Raw genomic sequence first — 19,056 nt, forward strand, 5'->3', positions numbered from 1 at the left:
GCCTTCTATCCAATGAGATTAGAGAGAGGGCGGGACTTTAGAGTGCAGCGCGGCGGTTAAGGAAGTCAGTCATGAAATCGCTTCTCATGCTTATGTGTATTTTTATAATATTAGATTTATAGTTTATTTTTATATAACTGCACGTTTGTCGCTAATGCGAAATAAACATCTGCAGCTCGGACAGCTGAAGCTGGAGTCGCATGGTGAGTAAATGCGTTAAATGACATATTTGCAAGGACGATTACGCTGGTGTTGTGTTTGTTTACTGGCTTTAGCATTAAACGGCTAATATCATCATCATGTATGTTAAATTAAGATGTATATGTATAAATAACCTTATTACTACCATGTAATAAGCTGCGTGCTGTAATTCTTGGATTTACTTTCTCTAAATGCATGCTTTATTCATGAATTAATAAATAAATAAATGTTATATCTACTGTATCTCACTGTACATATGTATTTACATACATTTTACGGCAACAGTTATAAGAAATTCATACCGGAAGTATGAATGATAGCATCATAGTTTATTTTTACATCACGTTTTTGAGCTAAAATACGTTTTAATAGTTTAGATGAGATTATATATAGCAGTAAAATATAACAAAGTGGTTATATGCGAGGACAGATTATCTGTTATAATTTATATTTTTAATATTGTGCAGGTCACGCTGCGTCATGATTGTGCATGGTCTTTGAGATGACAAGTTGCTACGGCAACAGCAGCAGCATCACTGAGCTGCTGACTGCACTCTGTGACTGCAGCCTGTCTGGGTTGTCATGGAAACGGCGTGCTTTCGGAGTGGTGTCGCGGGAGGGGGCGCGTCGAACTTTGCGCAAGCGTGCGTACGGTGCGCTGCTGGCCGGACTCTTCCAGGATGGGGCGTCCAAACAATCACCAAACCCCCTGGCAAACACGCCAGCCCACAACAAAATACTGATGATCTCATTTGACATGCGCGTGTCTGGCCGCGATGAGGACGCGGAGCGGTTGGAGGAGCTACTGGGTCAGCTGCGAGACGGTGTGGGTTCTTCGGGACTGTCGGAGCTACACTCAGTCCTTGAACTACTAGTTCAGCTGGCCGGATCTGTGGCTCCACCCCCTTTGTCTTTCAGTAACGACTACATGCGGAGAGACCGTCCCGTGCAACGAAAAACCCCACTGGGTGGGTATCTAAGTCAAGACATGCAGAGGTTGGAAGAGAGGGCTTGGTCTCTAATCTGTAGGGAGGAGTGGGGTGTGTTTGGGGGAGTATGTAGGACCCTGAATATCATGGATGCCCCGCCGGGTACCGGGCTGCTGGGACTGGGGCGCAGAGTGGAGACAGAGGAGAGGTTCGAGAAGGAGACCAGACTGTCACTGTTTGGTGCCCTCCAGCACTCCAGAACAGCAGATATGGATATTCGGCTAGACCTACCACCCATCCCCACTAATGCGGACCTTACCGGACTCAGTATACGGGTGAAGATATTAAACTGCTATATTTTACAACCATAGGCTGAACTAGTAGTAAACTAATAATGGTTTGATATAATATTTGGAGAATAAGAACCCACTGACGTATACTTGGCAACTTCTCTTACACTTGTATAACCAATACTCTGCAGGTTCCTCTCAGTCTGGATCAATCTGAAGATGAGGGCTTCCAGTCCGCCACTAATCTGACTCCAGATTCCCAGTCTGAGCCCAGTTCCAGCCCAGAGATCGACGTGTGGGAGGCACTCAAGACGTTTGTGCCAGGTAGACGACGCTGTTGGGAGAACATCGGCTGGTGAGAAAGTTACCACGATGCGTCAATTCACTGCAAATTACTTTGGTTTGATCTTGGCAGTATTTTTGATTCTCTCGCCCCTCCAGCCCGCCGGGTCAGAAAGAACCTCCATACCTGACGGAGACCGGCAGAGAGGCGTTTGATCAGCTGTACAGGCTGTGGGAGGGAGAAATGAGGAATGTTTTGGCCACACAGACCCCATCGCCCCTTTTGCCACTGCCATTGGACTGTCAAAGTCAGCTGGTCAAAGATGTGCTCAATGTGTTGATCGGTGTGGCCTCTGCCACATTCCCCCTCAATGAGGTATCTAAATTAAATACAGTATGTGACGCTGTGTGTGAAATCCAGGATAGTCTTATAATCAAATATTTCATATTAGTTTAATGCTTACTTTTATTTTATTTACACACTGTTCCAGACATGCGTGCAGTTTGACGTTCGTCCTGATATATGTGTTTCCGGGACGTCGCCTGAGAGCGTGTCTCGTCTGCTGGGTGAGCTGGCGCAGTACGGCACGCATTATCTGCGTCTGAGTCGCTTCTCACATAGCGGCGGCAGCCAAAAAGGGCTTGTATTCCAGGTAACACATTATTATTTCTTTAGAAATGATCAAGGTTTTAACATTTTACAGATTAGTTACGCTGCCGTGTGTGTGTCGCAGGCCTTTACAGGTGGGCTGCGGCGTTATCTGCATTACTACAGAGCGTGCGTGTTGAGCACGCCAGCCTCTCTGAGTCTCCTAACCATCGGCTGTCACTTCCGCAAACTGGGACGTCAGCTCAGGTAAAAACTAAAAAGCGGATATTTTATTAAACAGCTTGGTCATGAATAATGTTATTTATTTAACTTCATTCATAACTTCACTTACATATAATTTAAAAGTCATTTACAGTTAGACGTCTAATGCTGCATTCACACCAAACGCTAAGCATCGTGTTCCTCGCTCTAGATTACTTGCGGGATTTAACTTTGAGTCATGTGATTTTTCCCTTGAGTTGAATATTTTCAACTAGCGCGAAGATTTGTTTGAGGCAAAAAGTTTGTATTTTCGTGCCGATCATGCCACCCAGTTCACGCCATTAACATGACCCCACGTCTATTTACGTCTGTTTGTGTCTTTTGCATTGACTTTGTATGTAAATCTACTCGTGCAAATCTTTGAATTCGCATTTGGTGTGTACACCCCATAAAGGTAAGGCAGCAGCAGAAGTGTAGAAGGTGGAAAATAACAACTAAAGTACAATCTTTTTGTGCAAGAAACTTGACTAAAAGTATGTGTGCTCATAAATTTGCAAAAGTATAAAGTTCACCTTTATGAAGTGAATTTGCCAATGTCTCAGCAGGTGCGTAATGTATGTGTAACTTTTAGGAGGATCTCTTGGCGGAAATGCAATATAACATGCACAACTACTTTTTCAGTTGTGTATAAAGACCTTACAAAATGAAGTTTTGTATTACGGTGTTTATTACCTTAGAATGAGACATTTTTATAAACCGTGTGTCTCCTTACTGTACACAGAAGTTGCCATTTCGCGCAGCCATGTTTCTACAGTAGCCCTAAACGGACAAACTGCTCTACAAAGTGCATTTCGTCACTACGTTGTCTCAGACGATGACTTGTTTGTTCTGTGGTGGCTACCTTAGCCTTTCTATGCGTTTCGAAAGGGAGGGGTGAGCTTTCAACTGATTGCAATTTTGCGATCTCAGACTTTAAATTTATGTCCATGTATGTGACTGTGTATTGATCAGGTATCTGTCAGAACTGTGTTGTGTGGATGGAATCGCCGGTGCGGGACGGACAACTTTCCCCGTGGTAAGAAACACTTCATTGCACACTTTAAAGCTGATGTCTCAATGTCTTGAGTGAAATGGTACTTTTTCAACTTCGACGTGTTGCTGACAGGTGGGTTTGTGGTGTTATCTTTGTGTTTGTTCAGGGTGTGAAGCTGCTCTCGTGTCTTTATAATGAAGCTCAGAGTAACTGCAGTAATGAGAATCATCCCGTCTTGCTGTCTCTTTTGAAGAGCACCTGTGAGCCGTACACAAGGCGAGATACTTTCACTATTTAACCCTCGCTGCATCAATTCATTGTCTGTATTTATTAAACTGATAGCAAATAGGGCTGTGACAATAAATCGATTCTGTGCAATTGATTCTGAATCGCAAGGTTGCGATTTTGTGTTTCGTGCGCAGCTTGTGCGTGAACTACAGCGTTTTGTTTAGAAAGAAGTCCTTGTCAATCTAAAATCGTTTATACTTGAGTCGTTTATACCGTGCATTTAAAAAAGCAACACTCATTTAACAAAATCATTCAAAATATTCTTTATTATCATGAAAATACTTGAAACTATTTAAAGAACAGCTATATAAATTATTCTTAGACATTTCCTGGAATAGTGTTTGTAATAGGTACTTCTTCTGTGGTACAATTGGCTTTTGGATGTGCCGGGATTTTACCGTAATTCATTAAAATTCATTCATTGAGAAAACACGCAATTGCATGATTAATCGTTACAGCCCCAATACCAAAGAGTGTTTTATATTTTACATTTGCATCATTTTTCATTATTACGTAGGACTGCAGCGATTAATTGCAACTAATTGTTTGCAGAATAAAAGTTTTTGTTTACATCATTTATCATATATATGTGTGTAGTGTACTGTGTATAATAATTATGTTTATATAAATAACACACATGCATGTATATATTTTAAGAAATATTTACTTTATATTAGTGATGCATAACGATTAATCGCGATTAATCTATAGCAGAATGTGTGTGCATTTATCTATACAAAGTTATTATACACATATATGATGTAAACAAAAACTTTTAAATTATACATGCATGTGTTTGTATTTATATATACATGATTATTACACATGGTACACACTTTTATTCTGCAAACGATTAGTTGCGATTAATCGCTATGTAGCTCTAATTGTGTGTATATATCAATCATGTGTTTTCTGTCTATTAAATTAATGGGTATGATTCACATGCAGGTTTGTTTCAGATTGGGTGTACGGAGGCGTTTTCCGTGATGTCTATAAAGAGTTTATGATCGAGGTCAATGAAGATTATCTGACCTACAGAGGTAAGCTTGTCCTGCAGATGTCAAGTTTTTGTGATGGATGGACGAGCAGATTATCTGATGTGTCTAATGTAAGCCAAACACCAAATAACTGTTTAAACATCATTCGTTCCTCTGTGTGTTTCAGATAAGAATTTTTGGACGCAGGGCTACACTCTGATTTCACGAGATGCAGAGGACTGCGTGCCCGTCTTTCTCAAACACATCGCCAACGACGTTTATGTCTGTGGAAAAACCATCAACCTGCTAAAGATCTGCTGCCCACAGGTACCACTGGAACAGATACAATTACACAATATCGTATAACCGAGGCTTTGCTATATATAGAGTTTAGCCATGCAGGGTTTCCCACAGAAAATTTGTTCGTTAAGGTGGTAGAGTTGGGCGAGTGGTTGGGCCGGGGGCGTACGCGTCATGATGAAAATTTAAATATTTTTATTTAAAACACTCACATAAAGCATAATTTTAAAGAAACTATGACAGAAAATGAACACATAATAGATTATTAATGAATGAAATGTTTTCATCCTCTTATAGGGAATAGCTGCATGATGAAGTGAAACGAAAGGGTTAATAAACACAAACTAAAGCAGATGTTGTAAAACGTCAGGCAAACGATGATAGCGCAAAAAAATTTAAAAACTGATTATTTCCCACTATTAATTACATTATCTTAAAGGAGTGTAACTACTGTAGCATGTAAATTAGGGTTGTGCCGATGGACGATATCATCGTCCATCGTGATGGTTGACTGACATCACGATGGAGAGACACCATCGTGATGCCACGCCCCCTCCCCACTCCGCAACGAGTCGACATACACTAACTCTATTCTATAGACTTTAGGTAACCTAAAATCTTTGCGGGAATTGCTCTATAAATTAAATTCAACATATAACTAATGCATATATGCTATTTTAAATACTGTAGTCTATGCCTGAGACGTGACGTGTGTTAGTCTGTGAAAATATCCTGTCAGGCATTTGATCTTGACATTGCTAGAATCTTGTCTTTTTACATGTTGTACATTTAACTTAAAATAATTAATTTTGTACAAGAAAACAGCCCATATTAATCATTTATTAGTAGCCTTTTGTAGTGTCTCGGGAGATCGTGCTCATTGTGCATTGTTACATAGCTATGAGGCTATACTGCACTGAAGCGGCGGTTTAAGATATAAACCCAGAATTCAGCGAACGCCAAGAACAAGAAAACGGGAACAACACTCCGACCGAAACGCGGGATTTACATACACAGACCATGTTTAAATTTCAAATTTTCTGGCCAGAAATACCAACTTGTTCACTTTTTCTAGTTTTAATAAGCTGCGGATTGAAGTGCTGGCCGCTCCCCGCGGTGCTGAAGACCCGCTCTGACGGAGTACTGGTGCCAGATATATGCACAGATATTTAGCCTATGTGCAACCTATTGGAAAGCGCGGAGGAGTCATTGGGTTAGTAAAATAATTAATTATAACTTTTAATTAGAAGAAAAGAATATTTATGTACAGAGATATTTTTTTTTAAAAAGTGGAATAAAGCTACCTTGTCCCCTTATGTGCATCCTATTAGAAAGAGTCATTAGTTGGGTAATAAAATAACGAAATTATAGCTTTTAAGTACAAATAGTATTTATGTAAAGATATATATATTAAAATAAAAAGTGCACAACTCTTCTTAAGTGAAAGTAATGAAGTAAAATAACGAATAATAATTATATAATAACGAAAAATTAAAATACTCCCCGCCTAACGATATCATCGTCCATCGCGATGGTTTAACGTAACCATCGTCAACTGCCAATTGAGGGGACATCGCCCAACCCTAATGTAAATAATGCACATAAATAACGTGAGCAAGAGCGCTCAACAATTATATCGAATCAACAGGCACGTGCAAACTAGCTAGCAGGTTGCTCAAACAACAAAATCACCAGCTAACTTACTTTAAATTTCCAAGAACTAGACTAATACAATAACAGGCTTAAATAAACCCAAAACATAAGTCCACTTACAGTTCTCACTGACACGCAATTTATCAACTGTCTATCCTCCAGACATGACGGACCACGTCTTTATCTCATTTTGGCCGTGTGGCGTGCGTATACCCTCACAGTGTAAAGCGTCTTTTCTCCGATATTTTCTCGGATAACTGGCTAGTTATCCTCCAGACAGTGACGTCTGCGCTATTCTTCGAGATGCACGTGACGGCCTTTTGTGCCGTAATTTTTTTTTTTTTTTTTGGACGACCTAGTTAAGGTGGTAGGGTTTCCCATATTAGGCGGGCCGCCCGAACTGCAAAGTGCTGCTGGAAACCCTGGCCATGGCTTGTGCAAAGTGATTTTATTCACAATATTGCATAGCTTTTTTCCTTTTATAAATGGCTTATCAGCATTCAAGACCAAAATTTTTTTTTTCTGTATTAAAAAACAGCACTACATCTTCTGGTCAGACGTGCCGGTGCCCAGGATAGCGGTGACGTTCTCGCTAGAGGAAGTAGAGGAGATTGAGAAAGACTGCGCTGTGTATCGTGGTCGAATGGAAACTATTGCCAGACACAGCGCCATCAGCAGGGAGGAGCAGGTATTGCATCTGCGATCATCATGATATGCTAATATGTCCGTAATTGTTAGATTTATTCAAGTTCAATTTAGTTCTGTGAGTGAGTTGGCTGGATTCAGAGATCCTGTCGTCATGGAAACTGAGAGATTTTTTTAATGCCCAGTCTATTAACCTAGTTTTATCTAGACGCACTGACCTGCACTAAAATAAGCTTTGTTGTTGTTTTCTTCTGAACTGTCTTCATTCATTTTCTCTCTTCTTTTGGTTTCTGTCTTCCTCTTATCTTTTCCTATAACATTTCATTTCTTAGGCGATGCGCACAGAGCAGGCACGACAGGAGCTCATTAACCAGGTCAGGCAGACGGCAGCCAAGACCCTGGAGAGGATTAGAGGTCAGCAAGCTTCTCCTCGGTCCCCGTCTACACACACACTTAAAATTGTTTGCTGTTTGCTGTTTGTCACTTTTCTGTCTGGGTATAATTAGACTTGGGTTGCCAAACTATTAAGGCAAGGCATTGCCTTGCTTATACTGGTAAATAATTGCCCGATTAGACAGGGTGACATCGTATGACCAACATGCATAACGACCAAGTGTGATGTTTGGAAGGAAACTAAATTGGAAGTATAACTCAAAGGGCAAAGTGGTATTTAAATGTATGTGAGTAAGGATATCCACTTGTTTGACAAATCTAGTTAAAGGGAATATTATAGTAAAATGGGTTGTTAAGTTAACCTTATACTGTCAATGTTCAAGTGTCTGTTCAAACTCAGGGACAGGAGAGCGCACATCTGTTCTCCTTGTGCAGGTCAAACATTAATTATCAGTACAGACAGACACCGAGGCCGACGGATGGACATCAAGCAGCGTTTGGAGTCTACAGCTGACGCCCGCTGTTTTCTTTCTCACCCCCTGCAGGCCACCAGGTGTCGCAGCGTCTGGCGGAGGAGGCCCAGAAGAGAGAGCGATTCGAGGAGCTGAAACAGCAGCTGGAGTTAGACCAGGAGGTAATAAACATGATAAACGTGTTTGTGGGAGTAGAGACATCTTGAGCCAACCGGAGGCGTTTTAACGGCATGGATGTGGTTTCAGTGGCGCGGTGCTGTGAAGCGGAAAGAGCTGGAAGACGATTTTAGCTACGCTCGAGAGCTCAGAGATCGAGAACAGAGACTGCAGGCCCTCGAGGAGCAGCTGGAGCGCCGGGCACGGTGAGGCCCGCAGGCTCCGACCACAGTAACATTAGGATTTTAAATTTGATGCAAACTGGAAATAAATTGTAAAGAAGGGAAAGGAAAAAATAGTTGCAATTGATTAGTAAGCAAATGACTTTGTGTTGGTGTTTGATAAATGGAACTTTCCAGCATGACTTAAAGGCAGCATTGGTTTCTTATGTTTGTGTGCTCAGGATGGACCTGATCGCTCAATACAGTCAGTTATCTGAAGCCGCCGCTCGACGTGAGCTCAGAGCCATGTGGAAAGTTCAACGGATAAAACTCGACGAGCTCCGGGTGAAATTTCTACAGCAGGACCAACTGAACATTCAGGTCAGAAATTACAACATTAGACAGAGTTCAGTGTCTTTGTTACTGTGCATTATCAGCATTCATTTTACTCAGATTTGTTTACCTAATAAAAATGCTAATACATTTACTGCTGTGACAGTGGGGGGGTAATTAGCGGGGACCTGGCAACACACTGTTATTTATTGATATCTTGTCACGCTATCATTTTGGGTTTTTTTATTTGGTGGATAGTTACTCAAAACTGATAAATTGCTCTCAAGAGTTTTAGGGGCGGGACACACCAAAGCTTTTTATGCAGCTGAAAACGCCTAGAGGACGTCGAATGCCAGGAGTTTTTTCAGCGGAGCGCTTTGGTAGCTGTGATATTTGAGCTGTGAGCTGGTTGGTTGTTGTGGTACTTGTCCCGGCCCTTCTCCACTGTGATTGGACGGCCTTGTGAGAAATTACATTGACGAGCGGAGCTTTTCACCCAAAGTTGAATCTCTTTTAACTCTTGACCCTCAGCGCTGAGTGCGGACCCTTAGGGGGTTTTACGCCCACGGCTGGTGCATGTTTTCAATTGTTTCCTATGGAAGCTCAGCGTTTTTAAAAAAAGCCAGCAGCTAGCAGTTTTCTTCCAGGCTGAAAACTGGCGCTCAGTTCTCACACGGCCGTCCAATCACAGTGGAGGAGGGTCGGGACATTACCACAGCAACCAACCGACTCACAGCTGGAGTATAGCAGCTACCAAAGCGCTCAGCTGAAAAACAGCTGGCATTCGGCGTTAGGGCTGTGCAAAAATGTCGATACAGCTAACTATCGTGATAGTTAGTTAGCTGTATCGATATTTCGATCTCTACTATAGATATTTTAAAACATAAAATCCCTCTGTTTGCGTCAAACGACCTCCTCTGCCGCTGCTGTAGTTGTCACTGTCCAGTTGTCTGCCATATACGGCCATTCGGCCAATGTCTCAGAAGTTAGAGGGAGTAAGAAAATGGCAGAAAATTTAAAAACCCTGCAGCTTTCTAAGAGCTGCAGGTGTTCAGCTCTATTTTTGTACATTTTTGATAAAAAAAGAAAGAAAAACAATTGTGCAACATGCAATGCATTGCATTGTATCGTGATACGTATTGTATCGGGAGGCCCTTGCCAATACCAGGCATCCTCTAGGAGTTTTCGGACGCGTTTAAAAGTTTTGGTGTGCACACTCCCTTAGGGGCCAATCACACCAAACGCATTTATGGCAGTTGCAGGCGCATTTTGAATGATATTCTATGGGCAATGAGCGCGGTTTTTCCTGCCACTCACTGAACGGTGAACTGTATGCTTAGCAGTAGGTGCTCGTGCATTTTTCCCAATGTTGTGCAGTCCTATGGCGTATTCATGTGAAAGAATGAAAATGGGTTTATGTGATTATATACAGGAAAAAAATATTGCACCTCTAATGTCAATCCTCCTGTTGGATCCTTAGTTAAGTGAATGGTGTAGTAGCTAAAGCCTTGTGCTGTAGGGTAGCTGGTTTAAGCCTTTGGAAAGACCCATGACTCCTCTCTAGTGCACCCTTGAGCAAAGCACTTAACCCCAGGTTGCACCAGGGGGGACTGCATTAAGTGTACTGGAAGATTGTGAAGCTTATCGCTTTGGATAAAAGCTTCAGCCAAATGGTAAGTTACTTAAAGTGCCTTGTTCAAGTGAACAAAAGTGAACCACAGAAGTTCTTCAGTTTGTGGAACGCCACTTCAAGAATTGAAACACTTTAGGCTAGTAATGAGACGATCTGCAGGTAACTAGGGACATACCTATAGGTATCTGTCTATTAAATGTGGGAAAGTGAAGACAATTTAAATGATTCCTATACAGGCTATGTTGGAGAGGTATCCTTTAGGTCAGGAAGTTCCTGCTCTAGAGACTACCCACAAGCAACAGGCTTCACAAGAAAACAATCAGGTCTGTTTGCTGATCTTTCTATTCAATTATGTACTTGCATTCATGTGTTCACTAATCTATGTTCTCACAAATACAGTCATCCTCATTACTTACACCTTGCTTGGTTCTGCCTTTAAAGAGCATCATAAACCTTCAAAAAATCCCAATCCCTTCAAGACCTTAAAAAATACTGACAACATAAGTTTTATTTGCTTCTCTCTGTGTATATCATATCATCCCAGAATGCATAGCATCTTGCATTCTACAAACACTGCTGTATTACTTTTAGTTTATATTGTTTGCTTTTTTATCACAGCTATCTGAGCAACAGTCTCAAACAAAGCAAACTGAAGATGCTGCAGTCCCAGAATCCTCTGCTACTCACTCCCTTCCTACCATAGGCAGTGTAAATGCTTTGATGAAAGAGCAAACTGTCATCTCTGACTTCCTTCCCAAGCCAGACAATAGTGCCATGACCCAGGCCCTCCACAACGTAGGTTCAGACCCACAAAAGTTAGCCGCGACTTTTGAATCCAATCCACAAAATTCAGACCACGTCCACTCCCCTCTGAACCTACTACCAGTGACACAGCAGTCACATCCTTCAGACTCTCACATAAGTGTTGGGGAAAACATCTCGGAGGTACTGGAGTCTTTCCCCATCCCCAGTCTTTATGGACAAGCATCCAATTCCAGCTTTCCATTGGGGCAGTTCACTCCACATGTGCCAGTGGATCAGCCGAAGGCTAATATTCATGGACACCCTTCAAAGAGCTCTGTACAACTGGGTGACTACCCAGCCTCAGGGCAGAACAACAGTACAATATGGCTGGACTCTAAGACCCAAACCACTGAAGTGAGAGCTTGTGAAGCAGAGAGTAATAGGCAGAACACAGAGGAGCAGCCAACTGGAAATGAGGCAAGAACAGAGCTCATAGCAGCCAGTAGAGGTTCAGAGCCAAAGCAAGTTGCCCAGGAGCCAACAGAAGAAGCCAAGTCCTGTGAGAGTGTCAGCCAGCCCTCTCACTCTTCCCAGCCAGAAGAGCAATCTGTGTCCCCTCTCATCAGCTTCCATGACTTAGAATTTGATGCACATGTGAAAAATTACAGTGGTGATCCCGATCCAGCGATTATCTCATCTCTAACCTCTCTTGATGTCCATAGACACACCTCTGATGCCCATATAAGGGTATGCGAACAGGTTTCTGAGATAATCACTCCACTTCCCATGCCTAACATACATGGGGACACCTCTAACACCCATTTAAGAGTAAATGAAGGCATTTCTGAGCCATCCTCACTCCTTCCTACCCCTAATATCCATGGCCATGCCTCTGATGCCCATATAAGAGTAGGTGAACACGTTTCTGAGGTAACTTCTACTGTCCCCATCCCTAACATCCATGGCCATGCCTCTGATGCCCATATAAGGGTGGGTGAAAATGTTTCTGAGGTTACTACTAGTGTCCCCATCCCTAACATCCATGGCCACGCCTCTGATGCCCATATAAGGGTGGGTGAACATGTTTCTGAGGTTACTACTACCGTCCCCACCCCTAACATCCATGGCCATGCCTCTGATGCCCATATAAGGGTTGGTGAGCACATTTCTGAGGTAACTACTACTGTCCCCACCCCTAACATCCATGGCCATGCCTCTGATGCCCATATAAGGGTGGGTGAACACATTTCTGAGGTAACTGCTACCATCCCCACCCCTAACATCCATGGCCATGCCTCTGACGCCCATATAAGGGTGGGTGAACACATTTCTGAAGTAACTACTACCATCTACACCCCTAGCATCCATGGCCACTCCTCTGACGCCCATATTAAGGTGGGTGAGTTTGTGTCAGATGTTACTACCTCTCGCCCACGTTGGAGCAAATACGGGCACTCCTCCGACAGCACCCTTAAAGTGGGTTGTATGATGCCAAACGCCGCCCCTTCAGCCATTTATCTTCCTGGCAGTGCTTATGGACACTCGTCAGACTCCGCATTGACTGTCGGCTGTGTTGTGTCAGGAGTTGAACCTCAACCCTCCTCACTACCCGGCAGTGCATATGGACATTCCTCACAATCAGCCCTGGGTACTGGTTGTGTGGTCAGTGGGTTTGAGAGCACTCGACCCAGCTCTCTTCTCAGCAGTGTCCATGGACATTCTTCAGATTCTGCTTTGGGCATGGGCTGTGTGGTGGGCGGTGTGGTGCCAGGGAGTTGGTTTGCTGACAAAACATTGGATCAGGCATCAAATGACACAGAGAAACCAGCCTACACAGACACCCAAGGTGAGAACTGATTGTTGATTCTGTTTAAGGGAGTACTACAGCTAAAAATTGTGTCTTTTAAAACCTGTTAATGCACCATAGTCACTTTTATTTGTATGTTAATAACGCAGCGCCCCCTAATACGTTGTTCTCCCTGGACGAGGGGCTCGCCGCCTGGGCTCTTGGACTCGGCCTGTCCCCTAAAAAAAGCCCAGAGGACAGATACCTCCTCAGCCTGGCCTCACAGTACCAAGCTGAACAGTACCAAGACTCATACGGCCTGATGAGTAAGCACCTCCCCTCACTCTTGAAACATCTAGGTGTTTTCTACTTTGAATTAAAGATGTTTGTGTTCTTGTTCCCGGTGTAGCTTCAGATCCAGAATCTGAGCTCCTGCAACAGGTGACACGGGGTCCGAACGGACTGCCCGTTGACCTCTCACTTCACCGGGCCACAGACGCCACTGCTGTTCAGCTCAGTGAGATGATGCCACTTCCAGTTCTCATGAAACACTCGGTCACCACACCACTCATAACCCAGTACGTAAACCAGAGACTTTACTGGATGTAAGAGTTAGGCCCCAAATGTCTTCAATTGTTTGAGGATGTAACCAATCCTAAACAACATTGTAGAAATTATTGTTATGGTGGTGAGTTGGGAAGCGTCTATCATATTTTTTCCAGGAAAGTGCACAAATCTAGTTTTAATTGCTCTCATGCTCTCTCTTTCTCTCAGTGTGTCTATGGTAAACAAGGCTGTGGTGGATTATTTTTTTGTGGAGTTGGGCGTGGAGAAGCACTTTGAGACTCTGAGACATTTCCTGTTAATGGAGGATGGAGAGTTTGCGCTCTCTCTTAGCGATCAACTCTTTGAGAAGGTCTGAACACAGCACATTGGTTGCTACATAATGCATGAAATGTAAACGTTACATTTTGTGAATGTGATCTTTTTTTATAGTTGGGTAGCGGTCAGACGCCTGGTGAACTCTTGACTCCGCTAGTGTTAAACTCTATTCTGAATAAAGCGTTACAGTACAGCGTTCACGGTGACAGTGAGCTGGCCTCTCATTTCACTTTTGCCCTGAGATATCTACCGGAGATCTTTCACCCTCACGCTCCTGACTCGTTGAACTGTCTCGAACTGCGCTACAAGGTCAGAGAAAGTTTATCTCCTGTCTTCAGTTTCGGATGAGCCTGACAGATGTTCATCATCATCTCTTTTTCTGTTCTTTTCTCCAGGTGGACTGGCCGGTGAATATCGTCATAACAGACAGCTGTCTGAATAAATACAACAGACTGTTTTCCTTCCTGCTGCAGCTCAAACACATGGTTTGGTCGCTCAGGGACGTCTGGTTCCACCTGAAGAGGACGGGTTTGTATTTAGTTTCCTGGCAATTAAAAAGTGCATAGTGCATGCATTTAAATTCAATCTTGTGTTTTTAAATTTATGCATTTGGCAGATGCGTTTATTAAAAGCGATTTAAGAATTCTTGAGGCACTACATTTTCAGGGTTGTGCTCAAAAATGCATTGGGCTTTAGAGGAGTAAAATTGAGATTTGGACAGGCATACAGTCTGTTCCAATGATGGATTGGAGAAATGTTTAAAATGCTAGCTGTCTGTCTCTTTATCAGCTCTGGTGAAGGGTGCGGGTCGATCCGTTCAGTTCCACCAGCTCCAGCTCTACAGACACGAGATGCAGCACTTTGTGAAGGTCATCCAGGGTTACATCGCTAACCAGATCCTTCAGGTGTCCTGGAGTGAGTTTACACAAAAACTGAGCAGCGCCAGCGATCTGGACGCAATTCACCGTACTCATGCAGAATACCTCAACAGAGCCATCTTCAGGTGAGACACTATTGGAGATAACAGTTTAAATTGTCTATAAGTCATTCATACCATACTAACACATTGGTATTGTTTCTGGAGTTGATAATCTATTAAAACATGTGATTTTATTTTTACAAATAATATATCATTTTCTACATATATCCCAAGGAAATCTAAGTCTGGAAATTGGTATTGTAATGTTTATTGTGAGTTTTTTTTTTTTTTTTAATAAATGTCCACAATAAATGCATTACTTGGTGTGCTCGAATTCATGCTGTGTTTTACCTATAAGGGATACAGCAAACGCCTAAATCTCGTGAGCTGTTGGGTTTAGGGTTAGGTTTGGGGTAGGATTAAGATGAAAACAGCACTCATCTGGCAAGATTTCACTGCATTTTGCCGTTGGCTGTATCGTTTTGACATCTCGCGTGGTGATCTTGCAGTCCCCAGACAGACCCATATCCATTTTAGCAATTTACTCACAAATTATGTAGGTGGGTGATTCTCACGAAACCATTGAAACTCCACGGCACTAATGATTTTAGATATAAAATGTGTAATATAGTAATATTAAAAAGCATCAGAATTAACACAATACTGATTTCTAATGTGTGATTTCAGCATAAGAATTTATAAATTGTCAATGTTATCTCATTTTCTGCTGAAATTCTCATTACCGCAATGCGTCCGGCTGTGTTTGAACATGCGTTATGTTGTAATTTAAACAAATAAACACAAAAATATTTAGAAAAAAAATAAATGGATGTTTTGCTAGACTACTTTAGATGACAGAAAAATAATTTACTGAATATTCATGTATAATAATAATGAAGAAAAATTAGGAAAATGATGTGTCCATGCCTGATGTTCTCATCCTCCGCAACACTTTTTGAGAACAGTTTAAGCACGCATACAGAATTTTTATAAACTGCATGACTATTAATAATCCATTTTTAAAAATGTGAAAAATATTAGCTTTTCTAACAGTGTTGATGTTTTCTGACTGTTGTGGCAATGAGATTTTTTTTTTCATTTGATATATTGTATGTTTATATGAAGAGTTTGGTTCCAAGACATTTTTAAAAAAAAATTAGTTACTGCCAAAATCAGTATTATAAAACGGGCAGTTCTGGTTCTTCATTCTGATTGGTTGAAACGCGTTCTAAGCCGTGATAAAATACACCGGTAACCTCACGGTTCAGACCACATTACATAAGTATCACTGCCCCACTGTTGCTGCGTACTGATTTATGAAAATAAACACCACAGTCTTTAATCATATTTTTAATTTGTCTACAATTGCACAATTAATGGCGATATCCAGATAAATGTCAATAAATATTGTTGAGTCATATCGTCGATAAAGAGAAAATGTTGTCTGAGGAGTTTATAACTCAAGTTCATATGTCCGCTATTATCCACTGGGTGGCGATCTTTCCCAACTTAAACACTGACGCATTCACTCAACACTGAAAACAGTGTGTTTTCATCAGGCTCTGAATCTGATCTCTTACTAAAGTTCTTCACAAAAATGGAATTATCTCCGCTTTTAGCTAAAAAAATTTGAGAGGTAATAAGAGAACAAATGAAGGTAGGATGAAACGTTTTGTTGTTTGTTTTTGTTTGAAAGCGGATGGTCTGTTCTTTCATTTGATATTTTATGTTTATTTAAAGAAGATAATTTTTCTGCGAGGCATAAACTACAAATTGGGTGGCAACTTAAAAAAAAAAAAAACGCTAACGGGGAAAGAGTTAAGCATGCTTCCAAGCATATTTGATCATCACTTCAACAGTTGCACAATAAATGTTAATGTATAAATTAGATGAATGTTGATTTATAAAATAAACAGCACGGTCTTAAATCATATTTTCATTGTGTCTTTGCTGCATCTCTGTTGATTTGGAACTGCGCTCTGTTGCAGCCACACTTGATTCTGAGGAACTACTTTGTTTGGCGGAAGAGTAATATTTGTACTAATATAATTACAACTTATTTGTGTTTTATTTTATAAAATCCCGCTAACGTTATGCATATGAAGTAACCGTTTTATAAACGCAATAAACCCCTTGAAGCAGTGGGGTTACCAGTGCTATTTATAACAGCTAAGGGGGTTTTAGGCACTCCGCTTTCCGTCGTGCCTAACAACGCCCCTTAGCTGTTATAAAATGCACTGGTAACCCCACTGCTTCTTGGGGCTTATTGCTTTATTATATCAGGTCAGTATTAAAAAGTAAATTCTTAATTTTACGCAAAATCCAATATCTGCCGTGTTATTCTGTCATCTTTTCTCCATTTTTCCCAAAATGCATTTAATAGCATTGATAAACCTGTGATGGTTTTCTGTGACTGGAAAGAAATGTAAGCCATCAACATCTAATAATTTATGCGAGAGGCACTCAGGAGATGGAAAATGCCGGTTGCTTGTTCTCCCGACAACCTAAAGCTTCTGTCATGCTAACACATTGACCCCAGGGGATCTTATGAAAAACTTTCCATTATTTTACGCGAAGCCAATGAAAATCGAGCAGGACCAAAACATTTTACAGCTGATCGCTGTGAAAAACGTTAAGCGGCGCCGTCCCAAGTATAACCGCAGCAATAACAGTGTTCTTAATATGACAAAGAGTTTTGATTTATGCCATTAATGTTTATTTTTTATCAGTGTATACCACTAGTCAACTAAATGAATAAAATGATGGCAAATATGAATGCACATTTATGTATTGATTCAATAGATTTATAGCATTTAAAAAAAAACTTGTCATGGATTCATTGCATTTTGTTGGAAAAATAATTCGTTTTTATAATAAATCTTTGAAAATCATATTAATGAATGTTTTTATAACCTAAAGATGCTGTGTGAAAGTTTGTAACAGAAAATAGTGGTTTTCATCTTGTCACTTTCTTGGTGTGGAAAACACATTTTTACTGAAATTAGTCAAAATGGATTTATTGTGTTTTGGAACCAAACTCTCTATATATTTAAAGAAAAAACATTTATAGAAGGCATTAAACTTTTGTGAAAATCATAAAAATGCTGCCGTTGGCAACTTAAAAAAAAAATGCTTGCGTGGAAAGAGTTAAATTCAGGCATGCCCAATTCTACAAAATTCTAATTATACTGGAGACCATAAGTAGTTAATTTTTGTCCTTTGAAAATATATATTTTTTTATTTATGATAAAGAATTTTATCTTGAGGTGAAATCTGATACATGATCTTTATCTTCAGGGGTTTGTTGACGGAGAAAGCAGCTCCAGTGATGAACATCATTCACAGCATCTTCAGTCTCATCCTGAAGTTTCGTGGTCAGCTCATCGCACAGCCCTGGGAGCTCCAGCAGGGGGAGCCGGTGCACCCCAGTTTCATTGCCATGCAACAGTCCTACAACACCTTCAAGTACTACTCAAGCTTCCTGTTCAAAGGTAAGCCACTCTTACAGGTGTTTTATCAGCAAGGTAAATACAGCGGCCACCAACAGGAGAAAGATCAGAGTCTGTAGCTGCTGAAAGAAGCTGATAAGATTAGACGGTCACAGCTGCCCAGATCCGTTTTTGCTGTTTAAAGCAGGATATATATTTTGGCTTGCATTCAGTACTAAGAGTGCTGATTTTTTTTATTTATATATAAATAATAAACAGGTGTTGACTTGTGATACAGTTGTAACATCAATCATGATTTTAAAAATGACCTTTTTTAGCTTTTAACATAAATAGGCTAATTTTAAATCTCTTTGTTTTGCAGTGGTAACCAAACTGGTGGACAAAGGCTATCAACCACATTTGGAGGACTTCCTATTGCGGATCAATCTCAATAACTATTACAAAGACTCTTGATACTCCATTTCGTGTACATTTGATGTTTCCTGCCCCTGCTGTGTTCAGTTTTAACATCAAGCGTCTGGACAGAAACCCTTGCTGACGCAATCTTTCACAAAAGATGACTGTAGACATTTTTTTTTTGGAAAAAGTCAATAAGCAGAATCCATTTTTCTCAGTATTGATCGAAACATTTCTGACGTGTGCCTGTATTGATGCTCTCATCCACTGACGCTATATATGTGTGTAAAATAAAATATTTAATTTACATTGAGCCTGATGT

At 41.1% G+C, this 19,056-nt stretch overlaps 1 protein-coding gene across 1 annotated transcript; it reads left to right on the forward strand.

The window, feature by feature from the left end:
• The first annotated feature begins 46 nt into the window (after positions 1-46).
• tubgcp6 (tubulin gamma complex component 6) lies at positions 47-19,047 on the forward strand. Its single transcript, XM_055192294.2, has 25 exons — positions 47-203; positions 669-1,465; positions 1,612-1,775; positions 1,862-2,078; positions 2,194-2,355; positions 2,437-2,558; positions 3,525-3,588; positions 3,713-3,822; positions 4,783-4,874; positions 4,999-5,138; positions 7,303-7,452; positions 7,742-7,823; positions 8,348-8,436; positions 8,522-8,637; positions 8,835-8,973; positions 10,795-10,881; positions 11,177-13,148; positions 13,259-13,414; positions 13,498-13,666; positions 13,863-14,004; positions 14,085-14,279; positions 14,366-14,498; positions 14,760-14,973; positions 18,187-18,380; positions 18,700-19,047. The coding sequence occupies exons 2-25, from the start codon at positions 692-694 to the stop codon at positions 18,789-18,791; spliced, it is 5,775 nt and encodes a 1,924-aa protein (XP_055048269.2). The 5' UTR covers positions 47-203; positions 669-691; the 3' UTR covers positions 18,792-19,047.
• The last annotated feature ends 9 nt before the right edge of the window (positions 19,048-19,056 follow it).

This window comes from Misgurnus anguillicaudatus, chromosome 6 (genome assembly GCF_027580225.2).
Source record: "Misgurnus anguillicaudatus chromosome 6, ASM2758022v2, whole genome shotgun sequence".
Classification (NCBI taxonomy): domain Eukaryota; kingdom Metazoa; phylum Chordata; class Actinopteri; order Cypriniformes; family Cobitidae; genus Misgurnus; species Misgurnus anguillicaudatus.

What these genes read in the sequence shown, in the direction of transcription:
- tubgcp6 (XM_055192294.2), top strand. Translation starts at nt 692, where the DNA reads ATGGTCTTTGAGATGACAAGTTGCTACGGCAACAGCAGCAGCATCACT. An exon ending in CTTCACAAGAAAACAATCAG is followed by an intron (nt 10,882 to 11,176) that starts GTCTGTTTGCTG and finishes TTTTTATCACAG; the next exon opens with CTATCTGAGCAACAGTCTCA. An exon ending in AGCCTACACAGACACCCAAG is followed by an intron (nt 13,149 to 13,258) that starts GTGAGAACTGAT and finishes TTAATAACGCAG; the next exon opens with CGCCCCCTAATACGTTGTTC.